Below are 13513 nucleotides of genomic sequence, written 5' to 3' on the forward strand. Positions count from 1 at the left end.
CTTTCTTGAATGATTCTCTGTTGAAAAGGTCTTGCCTTGCCTTGCCCAGTCTACGACAGGGATGCCAATTAGAGTTCATCTCATCCGCCAGCTCCAAGAGGTTGGTAGTGTTTGTGGGAAGTGCTGTGTGGAGAAGGATGCTGAGCTTGAGTCAGGGCTCAGCTGACTCAGAGTAACACCAGTATAATACTGGGATTGACAAGCAACAGAGCTGGATGCTACCTGCCAATTGTTTGCTTGCCTCACTTAGAAGCTGAATGAATGGATTAAAAATGATGTAAGTAATAGATTAAAGTAGGAAACAGCAAAGAAGCCCTGGATGGATAGCTCAGTTGGTTCGAGGGTCATCCCCATATGTCGAGGTTGTGGGTTCAATCCCCAGTCAGGGCACATAGAGGAAACAACCAATGAATGCACAAATAAGTGAAACCACAAATTGATGTCTCTTTCTCAAATCAATTAATCAATAAATAAAAATTTATTTTTAAAAGGAAAAAAAGCAAAGATTCACAGTAGCAAAAGATTAAAATAAAAATCACCTCTGTCTCACAACTAAGTGATCATTGCTGTTAATATTTTGGGATGTATTTTTTCTAGACTGCTTTCTGTTTTAGAAAAAAGGGATTCTACTCTGCATAAAATCTGAACCCTCCCCTTTTAAGATCAGCGTGTTGTCAATAACTCTTCATATCAGGTCCACTTGCATTCCATCGTTCAGTGCCCTAGTTTATGTTCTAGGTTTAACAGTTTACTTAGTTGCATATTGTTGGGTGCTTGTTTCTACTTTTATTCCATAGTAAATGATCGCTAGTTATTAAAATTAGCCATATATTTTTTCCTGAAACTTTTAGTGCTTATAATGTCTGTCTTGCACTTGATACTGTCTTTTCTTTTGCATATATATATCATCCTCATTAGAGTTTGTCCTTTTTGAGGACAGAGGCTGTGGTTTGGTACGGCAGTGTGACAAGTACAGGGTTGAACCCCTAGCTAGTGGGCTCTGGATGATGGTTTCAAAGAATAAATAAGTTTACTTTATTTCCAGCAAAAAAACCTGTGTGTGGTGAAGTGTTTAGTAAAACTGTCGTCTTTAAAATTCTATCTACCACATGAATGAAAATCAGTGAACTGAATCTTTTTATGGCCCAGGGCTAGCCAGTAAAGTCATAAGCAGTTTGATTCAAGGATCATGAATGGATTTGAGGATTTCTTTTTTTTTTTTTTTTTGGAATAGCATAATATTTTAAAATGAGTAGAATACACAACATGAAATGCTGTTTAGCCTTAAAAAGGAAGGAAATTCTGACACGCTACAATATAGATGAACCCTGAAGACATGCTGAGTGAAATAAACCAGTCACACACTTGCAAAAATGATGTCTGATTCCACTTGTGGGAGGTACCTAGAATAGACCCCTAGGAACAGAAAGTAGGATGGTGGTTTCCAGGGGGCGGGGCAGTGGGGAGTTATGTTCAGTGGGTGTGGCATTTCAGTTCCGGAAGATGGACAGGTCGTGGGGAGGGATGGTGGGGACGGTCGCACAGCAGTGTGAATGCACTCAATGCCACTGAACTGGACGCTTAAAATGGTTTAAACGGTAAACTTTAGGTTGTGCATATTTTACCACAATTTAAAAAATGAGTATAGTGTCAAAATTATATATATTAGCTCAGAGGATCGGTAATTAACAAGAAAAGTAAAACTAAAACAACGACTCTTTCGGTATTTTAAGTGACCTTGGTCCATGATAGAATCACTTCATGGAAATAACAATTTGCTTTCCTGTTACTTGACAGTGGTGTTGATTTGTGTTGTATGTGGAGATGCAGCCCCAACTGTGGCTTCTACTGGGAGTGAGTCCAGATGTGCACAAATGATGTGCATTGAGAGCCCTTGCTGTTTTGCTGTTTGCAGAGGAGACGGAAGGAGCCTTGTGTAGAGCCTGTTAACCGCTTTGCTCTGGTTTTCTGACCAGTTTGCGTGTGAACCTGGACATGGGCAAGATCGTGTACAGCTGGGTGATTCGCAGGGATTCAAAAATCCCGGGAACTGTGGTTCGCTCCAGCACGATTCCTGAGCAGCTGGGGAGGATTTCTTACTTACTCACAGACAAGACAGGTGAGCTTCCTGCCCCCCTCTCCACCCCCCCAGGATTCAAGATACTTGGATCCTCCTTCTGGAAGTAAGAGAGATGCATACTGCTGCTCTTTCCTTTTCTTCATCTTTTAATGAAGATTGAATATTTGGTGATGATGCTGGATAACCACAGGGCTTTATATAACACTACTTAGGTGCAGAGCACGGTTCTGGGGTGTTTCTATATAGTTACTCAGTTGTTCCTCATCCTAACCTTATATTTTGACAGACGAAGAAATACAAGTTCACTGACTTGTCAGAAGCGCATAGTGGCGGGAGCAGGTTCTGAGCTAAGGCAGTCTGGCTTCCAATCCTGACCTCATCACCACACCCCAGATTACTGCTCCACAGTTTACTATCCTGGTGGTTAAGAGCAAGGACTGGGGACTGGGCAGAAGTGGGGTTGAGCTTTATCTCCACCATATACTGTCCACAGGAGAAAAGATCTGGAGTGGCTTGCCACATCAGAGAAAGAGTGGGTTTCAAGAAGGAGGGGAGCCAGGAAAATTCCAGAGATATCAGCACAGGACCCCTCAATGGGCTCTGGAGGGTTCTGTCACTGGGGTGACTTGACTATTCATCTTCCATCCATGTCTCTGTTAGCTCAAGGTTCAGGATCTTTCCAGATAGAATCTGATTGGATTAGTGTATGTCATGTGCCACCTCTTGGCCAGTGGAATGCGTCGGGCACCCTGATTGACACTCCCTCTGGACCAATTCCAGAAAATGAGGGTGGTAATTTCCCCATGGAAATCCAGGATGCCATTTTCAAAAGAAAGGGAATTGGATTCCGGGCCAAAAAACACCTCAACAAAAGCAGGTGCTGAAATCAGTGTGTGACATGTAGTAAACACTCAGAGAATTACTGCTAATGCTGACAAAGCTTCAGGGCGTAGATACAGACAGTTACTCATTTGCCTTGTATTTCAGGAACTCTTACCCAGAACGAGATGGTTTTCAAACGGCTCCATCTGGGCACAGTGGCCTATGGCCTTGACTCAATGGACGAAGTACAAAGCCACATCTTTAGTATTTATACCCAGGTAACTCTTTCTGTTTCTCTACCCAAAACAATTTATCTTCGTGAACACCTACATTGAGATGTAACTCATAATACCGTATGATTTACGCTTGTACTGTCCTGCTCCCTCTTGGGGACTGAGACTTCTGGTGTGGACCGTTGGTGGCCCAGGTCCCCTCCCCACTCTCACACACTCTGGTTACACTGCTGCCATCAGCTTAGGGCAGGTGAGCCACCCCGTTTCTGTGTCTTAGAATAGATTCTTCCTTCTCAGCCATCAGCCGGGTGCCCGCCGGGCTTCTCCTGAGGGCTCACCCTGTGCCGGCCTGAACCTCCTGTGGTCCCCTTCTCTGCAGCAAGGGTCTGCCGATGACTGTGTCAGACAGCTTCATAGTCCCCCGGCAGGAGACATCCCCTTGCCCATTTTGGTGGTATTTTTAAGAGCTTGTGATATTTACAGAAGCCATTCCTTCTCGGGGTATTTGTGGAGTTCAGCTTTTATGGTCCATTTTTGGCTTAGCACAGATAACACTCTTTGTAAAGTGTTAAAAGTCAGAAAACGACATTTCTTACCATGAACTTTAACTCCTAACCCTTCCTTAGTGGAAGCTCATAAATCAGTTTGCCCATCCTGGCCTTGAGTATAAATTAGCTAAGTGTTATGGGGTTAAGGGTTAGATCATCTCAAAGTTGGTGTGAGCTCCAAATTAGAGTACTCCCCTGCCAAATGTGCGTGCGCACCCCTCTCTCATGACATACGAAACTCCTGTAGTAAACACGTGCATACTTTTGTGATGAGAGGTATGAAGGCTTTCCTGTGTGTTTGTTTTTTCACAGCTTTATTGAGGTATAATTTACATACCATAAAATTCACCTATGTTAAGGGTACAATTTAGTGATTTTTTTTTTTTTTTAGTAAATTACAGAGTTATGGAACCACCACCACAATTCAATCTTAGAATATACCCACCACCTCAGAAAGATTCCCTTGAGCCCGTTGTTATATCATTCACCTTACCTTTAGAGTTTATTACTAGGATTTTGTAACAGGGTTTTGTCAAGTGTTTGGAAACTCCTGGGTGCGATCACTTGGGAAGGTCAGGATCCCTAGACCCACTTTCAGCAGGTGGACCAGGTAGTTCCAGAGTATAACAGTTTGAGAACACCTGCCATGCACCTGAGCTTTGCCCTTATTTTTCAGAACATCCGGGTCTAAATCTGTGGACTCCCAAAACATAATTTGCACGATGACCCCTGCAGGAGGAAAAGATTAGCATGTCCATTTACATTTTATCTGCATCATCCAAATTAAAGCGAAGTGGACCTTTACTAATAATTTTGAGGTTGACCCCGGGACCCTCGCTGCATAGATCAGACCGGCGCTGGTCAGGTGTCGCCCTTGAGGTGTCCTGTGGAAGAAGTTGGAACTCTAGGATCGGTGCTTTTCGGAACATTAACGAGTAGACTGCAGGCTAGGAGTGCCAGGTGACTGGTTTGAGGGGTGTTATTTAACAAAAGGAACCTCGTAAAGAAGGCAGGTGGTTTTAAAAGATTCCTGCAGGAAAAGCCCAGATTATTAATACAAGCCCAAGTAAAACCGCAGGAAAATGGCCAGTTCCCTATGAGGTCAAACCACGACAGGCTGTTGCAGTGTGGTGATTGTTCCTCCGGCTTCTTTATTTACGGGTACCCCTAAAACACAATTGAAGTATAACTCACAAACCACACAAAATTTACCCTGTTAAAGAGTATGGTTCTCAGAGTTTTTCAGTATGTTCTCAACATTGTACGATCATCGCTGCTGTGTAATTTCCAAACATGTTCATCACCCCCAAAAGAAACCTCAACCTACTCCTTACTCCCTCAGCCCCCGGCAACCACCAGTCTGCTTGCTGTCTTACGGATTTGCCTGTCCTGGACATTTCATGTAAATGAGATCACGTGACGCCTTTTGTAACTGACCTATTTCACTCAACATACTATCTTCAGCATTCTTCCAGGTTGTATCTTGTGTGAGAACTTCATTCCCCTTTACAATTGTATAACAGATATGACAAGTTTTAAACCTAGAATTTCCAGTACCTCTTCCCTGACTATATGTTGTTATTTTGAGTTATTAACTAGTCCTATGAAAAATGCTAGGGTTTTTTTTTTTCATATATTTTTAGATTTAAAAAATTTTTTTTATTAAGTGAGAGGTAATGAGGCAGAGAGACAGATTCCCGCATGTGTCCTGACTGGGATCTACCCAGAAAGCCCACTAGGAGGTGATGCTGTGCCCATCTTGGGCTGCTGCAACATTGCTTGGCAACTGAACTATTTTAGCGCCTGAGGCGAGGCCATGGAGCCATCCTCAGCGTCCGGGGCCAACTTGCTGGAACCAATCGAGCCATGGCTGCAGGCAGGGCAGAGAGAGAGAGAGAGAGAGAGAGAAAGAAACACAGAGAGAAGGACAAGGGATGAGGGGTGGAGAAGCAGATGGTTGCTTCCTGACTGGAAATCAAACCCAGGACTTCCACACTCTTGGCTAACGCTCTACCACTGAACCAACTGGTCAGGGCTGAATTTTACCTTTTATTGTTTTATAATACAGAATACAGTATTAATACAAAATTAAATATACATACATGGAGGATATGCAAACATTTTTACCCCAATGTGTTGCATAATCAAAATATTTTGAGACAACTGGTCTATATTACCTGAAATATGTTGTCATCTATTTTATTTTTTTCGCCCCAGCAAGTGGAAATACCTTGAACTCTTGTTACTATATGTGTTTCCACAGAAGACGGAGCTCAGCACTTTTGCATGTGCCTCGAGGCTTTTTGTACTTGTAAATTCCTATGTTTCCAAAATCATAATTGATATTATTCTACCCATTTTGATCTGTGAGCTGTCATTTTTCACTTAATATTTATATTTTGTCTCTGCTACTGTTTTAGGATTTGTTGTTAGAATGGGAATTTACTGAGCTTTTTTCTCTTTTTCTGTTGAATGAGCATGTTGGCGAGTGGGAGTTTCTGGTTTATCTTGTGCTCATGATGCCTGCAGGTTGTTAGTACTCACCGTGGCCCAGACCAGTGCTTTTCAACCGCTGGTCCGCAAACTAGTCCACCTGGAGTTCCAGGCCAGTCTGTGAAAGAATTAACCATCCTCCTGTTGTATGAAGATTATAGGCCCAGCGATGGTCTTAGTTGAATTTGCTTATGCTCAGGGTGAATCCTGCCTTGGTGGTCCCTAAAATAATTTTCCTATTTCCATTGGGTCTCCAAGTGTAAAAAAGGCTGAAAACTACTTTCCCAGACGGTGTCGTCCTCGCTTTCTGCGTTCATAGGACACATAAGTGAGGTTTCTGTTTCCTCGAGCGAGAATTTTTTATCTGTATGTTTTTCTCTGGGACACACGATGGATACATACAAAAGATAAACCAACCTGCCCCCCCCCCAATGGAAACATTAAAATTACCTCTATTAACATTGTGCAGAAATTACCAGTGTTAACACCTGGGTGTTTAATATGTAGAATTGTTTCTTTGCCTTTGTGTGTTTGGAGAGATTATGCTGTGTGTGTGTGTGTTTAAATAAGAAGGCATCATATTTTTGCAATCCTTTTAATTTTCTTTATTAATTTTTAGAGAGGAGAGAGAGTGAGAGAGAGAGAGAGAGAGAGAGAGAGAGAGAGAGAAAGGGGGGGGGGGAGAAGCAGGAAGCATCAACTTCCATATGTGCCTTGACCAGGCAAGCCCAGGGCTTTGAACCGGCGACCTCAGCGTTTCCAGGTTGACGCTTTATCCACTGCGCTACCACAGGTCAGACTGCAATTCTTTTAAACTAAAGTTGAACTTCAGAGTTTTGTGTAGTTAGAATACAAACACACACGCACACACGCCCCCCCCCCCCACACTTTGTAAGCAACATTTAGCTGGATGACCCCCCAAAATGCAGTCATCAATATAAATCACAGTATAAACAACTTTTTGAAAACTCAGAACATGTTTGAATAAGCAACATTTTAAAAACTCAAAATTTATGCAGAAATGCATGATGAACACCATTCTGAAAATTTAAATTGCCAGGATCCAGCCTGAGCAGTGAGGCCTCCCCTACTTCCTGGCCCTGGTTTGTAGTGTCCATGGCTTTATATCCTGGCTCTCAGCCTCGGCATGTGACATACTGGGCTGGATAATTCTTTGCTGTGAGGGCCGTCCTATACATTCTAGGATTTTAATAGAGTCCTGTCCCTTACCATCTAGATGTCTGTAGTGTACGTCCCCTCACTCTAGTAGTGACAACTCAGAACATCTCCAGATATTGCCAGATGGGAAAAATCTCCCAAGTTGAGAACCCCTGGGGTATTGGGGTTTCAATTTCAAGGAATTGAAATTTATTGCCTGTGTCATGCTCTAAGATGTCCACTGTTAGTGACCATTGTATTGATTCAGTCACTTAATCAGCCTCCAACTCAGTTGAGTCATTTGAAAGTAGCAGCTCTGAGCCTCTCTCTGTGGGGGGTGCTTCTTTGAGGTTAACGAGTTATCAGCTTTGAACTTTATTTGGGGAGTATAAAGTGGGACAATGGAAACAGGAATTCCTTTTCTTCTGTAAGTGCGTGTTTATGTTCATTGCAATCCCTCCATAATATCCATTAATATTACGAACGTCCGTTAAGTGATGTTGAAGTTCCGGTTGCATTTAGAAAGAAAATTGCTATTCACGGTGCCTCAGTATTTGATTTTTGTATCAGTCTTTCCTGTTGTACAAACCGGAGTTCTCGCTGGGAAACGCCCCTGCCATGGGTCATTAATGAGAAGCTGGGGCCTAGTTTTCATTGATTCTCCGCGTCTCGTTGGTGGGCTGGGATGGCACAGAATGACTTAGAGGGGTTAGATGGTGCGAGATACTCACCCAGAGGGGCCTTTGTGATACGCAAGTCTTGGTTCCTCTGCCAGCTCCTGACCTAGTGTGGAGCTGTGTTGGCCTCTTTCCTCTGTAGGAGGACCAGTAGTTTTTTCCCCCAGGGCAGAAAGACTCGTAACCTGCCTCTGTGGATGCCACATCTGTTTTGATTTTCCCCTGGTATTTTTTAAATAAGAAGAAATGTGTGTAGGTTAAAGGGCCTATGGGCAGGAGGCTACAGATAAACACTGTACAATGTGAAACTCTTCCATATGGGGAATGTGAGGATGTTTGAAGACAGGGCCCTAATATATACTAATACTGGCAAGAGACCCCTGGTAATTACCAGGGCCTTAATAATATGTGTGGATTGCCGTTTGGTGTGTGAATGGGCCTTCTACTTAAAAATTAAAAGGGAATTTCAGAATCAATGATTACGACCCCTCCTCCTTGAAGCACCTAAGTAGGAAAGGGGATACGTGTGAATTTAAGAGAGAAAGAAATGAACACGGAGACATGTAAACCAGTCGCTGGTGGTCGTGGCCTGTCACCCTCATCTTCTGATGCATCATCAGATGATTCCCTGATCCGAAAGGGAAGTCCTTGCAAAACAATCTGGACTGTGTTTGTTTTACCACATTTGAAATATTAGTGGAAGTGTTTGACTTCTATAGTCCTGAAATCAGATTGCTAATAAAATCCAAAGATCTGGGAAGGGTGCCCTCAACCAGGCCTTCCCTTCAAACCCACGGTTACTGAAGCCGGCCGGCCAAAGCAATTATTTTGTCAGAGGTCTAGTTATTGCCCCTCATTTTAAATCATAATTTGGTCCAGGTGCTGAGGAATGCAGGCCAAAATGAAGCCACGCGTCCATGCTTAGAACGTACGTACGTTGGAGAACTTGGAAAAATCGTTCTTCACTGACTCCCTCCAGGAGAGAGAACCTTTCTGTGTAACTCTTAGGTCCTCCTTATAATTCTGGAGTTAAATTCTTCGTAATCAAAAGCACTTGGCAAATAATGATTCATTTAAACTGTAGTTCTGATTCATTACTCTAATTATTGTTACCATGCAGTGCCCTTTGGCCTGGAAGTGAAACTCGTGTCCTCTTGACACCAGAGGTTAACAGAGCAGGAAGCCAGAGCGGTGTGTGTGCCGGCATGACAAGAATAATTTAGTAATTGTCTAATTACCCGCAGAGTGTAGTGCCACGGCTAAAAATAGTATTAAAAAATTAAACGAAAGTCACTTTCTTGTTCCTCGTAACCCATCTGTTCTCTATTTTGGGCAACCATGTGTTCACGGGTATAAAACACGATTCATTCTCAAAGGTCGGATCGCTTCTCCTCCGCTGGATAAAATATGTTTTTGGTGGAATGTAGATCCAGTATGTCCATAAGCATCTGTAGCTCCCAGGGCCCAGCTGTGGAGGCAGGAAGACTACTGCAGGTCCTCGGTCCAAAACTGTGATTTGAAATCTGGAACTGATGTTGGTCCATCTGGTATTTATTTCTTCCTGAGGTGGAGAAAAAAAAAATTGATGTCAGGTCAAGACCCCCCCCCACCCCCATTACTTTAGAAATAGTAAATTGTTTATTTGTTCAGTGAGTATCTCCTGCTTCAGGTTCTAGGGGCGCAGCTGGCTGTTTTTTCACACTTTTGAGACACCCTTCTGTGCCTCCGGTCACCTTACTTGTTCGTTTCTCCTTCCTTGTAGCAATCCCAGGACCCGCCGGCTCAGAAGGGCCCCACGATCACCACCAAAGTCCGGCGGACCATGAGCAGCCGTGTGCACGAAGCTGTGAAGGCCATTGCACTGTGTCACAACGTGACTCCCGTGTATGAGTCCAACGGCGTGACCGACCAGGCCGAGGCTGAGAAGCAGTACGAGGACTCCTGCCGTGTGTACCAGGCGTCCAGCCCGGATGAGGTAAGCCCCCGGCAGGTGTAGCGAGGGGCGCAGAGACGCCTGGCCGTCTTCTGCACACGGTGTGGCTCCCGAGAGGTTCACCTGTCAGGGCAGACAAGAGCCGGGCAGCTGCGGGGTTGCTAAGCACATACGTCTTCAAATGTGTACAGGAACTAACCTTTCCCGGAGGAAACAGCCTGGGCTTGAGATCTGTCCTGAGTTAGGAAAAAGCATGAGACCTTGTTTGTAATTCAGGTGGTCAGTCCATAAGGGACACAAAGTCCCTTCGAAACTGGATCCCCTTAAAAAAAAAAAGCTTAGTTAAGATTTAAAAAAAAGTGAACCATAATTCTACTGACAAAGGGTATAACCAGTGATAGTATTTTGCTGACCAGCCCTCTAGATGATTTCAAAAGATATGTACCACAAAGTCCAGATCTGTGTATCCAGACACACCGTGTGACAGAGAGCGGGCGCAATCTCGTTACAGCAAAATCTTTTGGAAAGCTGGACTATTTCCAAGTCCCTGTGGGATTCCCCATAGACGTGGCTGCGTCTAGAAGCCTCACTTTGAAATTCTATATCAATAAACCATGGCTGGTCAAGACAGGGTCAGTTTATGAAATACATAGAGGAGGCAGGATTCATTTTACTTCGGAGCTGCCGGAGTAATTTCTACCATTTGGGGCTGCGTTCATTTCCTGTAACAGAAAGCAGAATTTCCTAAATTTGTTTCCTGTGCGTGTTCCGCTCTGGAAGCCTTGAAGGGTCTTTATTCAGCTATTGATTACAGCCCGAGGGGCATGCCGTACAGTAGCTCCCAGGGGAAAGGAAAGAGATCCAATCTGGCCGGAGCACAGCGCTCCCTAGATGCCGGAGCCGGCAGGTTTACAGCCCTGAGGACGTCTGTCATTTTTGGGATATGGGGAGCCCTGGAGGGGAGGAGGACAATGAGAATGGGAGGGATTGTCGTGCTGACGCAGCTTCTAATGTGTCTGTTTCTTGGTGTGAGGGGTCAAGGAGGAGGTGCTCTTCTGTGAGGAGGTCGAAGCAACCCCGCGGCTCATTTATTTGTCTTTTCCATGAACCCTTTCATATTAAGAAAAACTCTTCAACTTTAGAAATCACAAGTCCTGATGTTCTCCCTAGAAAAAGTAGACATTGTAGATGCAAAAAGAAGTTGATAAACATTACCTGCAGTTCTTACCACTTTGTGGTAACTACTGTTCATGTTCTGGTATAGATTTTCCCAAAGTTTTCCTAAATTTATGTAGAAACATAAGTTTATGTTTCTGCAATACAGAAGGAAGGTGAGGTGAGTTATGTAACATCCTTTAGAAAGGCACATGGTTTTCATAGTCTTGTAGGGTGTGTGTGTGTTTGTATGTGTGTGTGCTGTGCATATGTGTACAATGTATACATGCATATATGGGCGTGTATGTGCATGTGATGTGTGTGATCATGTATATGTGTGGGGATGTGCATGGGTATACACGGGTGTGCATATATGTGAGAGTATATCCATGGCCTTTTTTTTTTTTTTTTTTTTTTTACAGAGACAGAGAGTGAGTCAGAGAGAGGGATAGACAGGGACGGAGAGAGATGAGAAGCATCAATGATTAGTTTTTCATTGCATGTTGCAACACCTTAGTTGTTCATTGATTGCTTTCTCATATGTGCCTTGACTGTGGGCCTTCAGCAAACCGAGTAACCCCTTGCTGGAGCCAGCGACCTTGGGTCCAAGCTGGTGGGCTTTTGCTCAAACCAGATGAGCCCATGCTCAAGCTGGCGACCTCGGGGTCTCGAACCTGGATCCTCTGCATCCCAGTCCGATGCTCTATCCACTGCGCCACCGCCTGGTCAGGCTCCATAGACTTTTCTTGATGTATTTGGCTATGCCTCGACTAGCTCAATAATTTCAGAGCCACTAATTACAAATTCTCCATAATGTATAGAACGTTCTGTGTGGGTAGCTCATGCTGATGGCACAGAGAGAGGTCTGTCTCTCTCCCATCCCAAGACCTCCGTTCGTGAAGTCTCCGACTAGGTCCTTCTCTCCCAAACCTCTTCCTCTGAGCCACCCACTGTTCCCAAAGTCTGAGCGCCCTTGCAGAGATACTTCTTTGCATGTGTTAGATTCTTCCTCACCCTTTAATTATTAATACTTAAAAAACTTAAAAGCACCATGACAAAATATACAGTTTTGCACCTTGCTTTTAATAACTTGTTTTAGAAAAGCGTGTCGGGGCCTGACCTGTGGTGGCGCAGTGGATAAACGTCAACCTGGAAATGCTGAGGTCGCTGGTTTGAAACCCTGGGCTTGCCCGGTCAAGGCACATATGGGAGTTGATGCTTCCTGCTCTTCCCTCTTCTCTCTCTCTTTCTCTGTTCCTCTCTCTCATCTCTAAAATAAATAAATAATACCTTTAAAAAATATTTTAAAAAAATTAAGAAAAAAAAAGCGTGTCGGTAATGGAACAGCGTTGCGTAGTGATGTCAGCAGAGGGCAGAGTTTTAGTAAAACACTGCGCTGCCGTGTTCCTGTGGTCCGTGGAGGGTGTAAACGAAAGCCTGCATTTCAAGACCCTCCTTCCCACTGACTTTCATGAACGACGAGGGCATGGCGTCGCCCAGCCTCACCTTCCTAGTGCAGTGCTGCCCGCGATGAACTTCCAGGGTCTGACCCGATGAGCTGTGTGATTTTACAAACCATCGCTGAACTCGGCCTTCTGAAGGTGTAGAGGGGTCTGATACCACTGAGCTCACAGGCCCTCAGGGAAGAGAGAGTAAGGACAGCAGTGGCCTTCTGCATCCCTTCCAACCCAGTTAACGCTGATTGTGCCGCTGACGTGGCTGGCCAAGGCCACCTGGCTGGCACAATGAAAACCAGTCGGCTCCTATCCCAAGCCTGGACTCCTAACCCCCCAATACTGCTTCTTTACTCACAGACAGTGGCTCAGAAGTGCTTTCTAAATGCATGACATGCTACAGAGAATTAAGCACCTGCATTTGGGGAACTCGGGGCGGATACTGGGTGCAGTTCCAGTGTCTGGAGATTCTTATCTGCTCCATCCCCTGCTGTGCCCTGTACCGAGCCAGCGTTGGGAGTCTGGGTTCTCCCAGGCTCAGTGGAACATTTTTTTGGGGGGAGGGGGGAGGGTGTCCCTTTTCTCTTTACTCACCTTGGGAAGCCTCCAAGTTCGTTGATAATAAACCTCCTTCTACCGGACCTCAGAAGCCTAACCACCCATGTCTCTAGGACCCTGCCCTAGAAAGCGGAACCAAAGGGCTGTTTGTCTTCCAGTCCACAGTAACCTCGACACAGCCCCCTCGCAAAAGCTTGTGCGCATGGGTCTTTCCTGGCGATGGCGTCTACCTGTTCCTGCCCCTGTTTGAACTGTGCAGGCACCGGGAGGAACACAGACGGCGGTGGTAGAACAGTTCATGAAGGAACAGCAGAGCTGGAAGTGGTTTAGTTTCAGCTTTCCCCCTGATTCAAAGAGCGACTTAGCTTGCGATAGGAAAAGTATAAAATTAGGGGGAAAGCC

At 44.7% G+C, this 13513-nt stretch overlaps 1 protein-coding gene across 3 annotated transcripts in view; it reads left to right on the forward strand.

Moving 5' to 3' along the window:
• The window catches only part of ATP9A (ATPase phospholipid transporting 9A (putative)), a 120279-nt gene that overhangs the window by 67847 nt on the left and 38919 nt on the right, over positions 1-13513 (forward strand). For all 3 annotated transcript variants that reach the window (XM_066237662.1, XM_066237663.1, XM_066237664.1), the window contains exons 12-14: positions 1977-2119; positions 3068-3180; positions 9774-9986. In XM_066237662.1, coding sequence (XP_066093759.1) covers positions 1977-2119; positions 3068-3180; positions 9774-9986 — 469 coding nt within the window. The remainder of the gene's footprint in view (positions 1-1976; positions 2120-3067; positions 3181-9773; positions 9987-13513) is intronic.

This window comes from Saccopteryx bilineata, chromosome 6, assembly GCF_036850765.1.
Source record: "Saccopteryx bilineata isolate mSacBil1 chromosome 6, mSacBil1_pri_phased_curated, whole genome shotgun sequence".
Lineage (NCBI taxonomy): Eukaryota > Metazoa > Chordata > Mammalia > Chiroptera > Emballonuridae > Saccopteryx > Saccopteryx bilineata.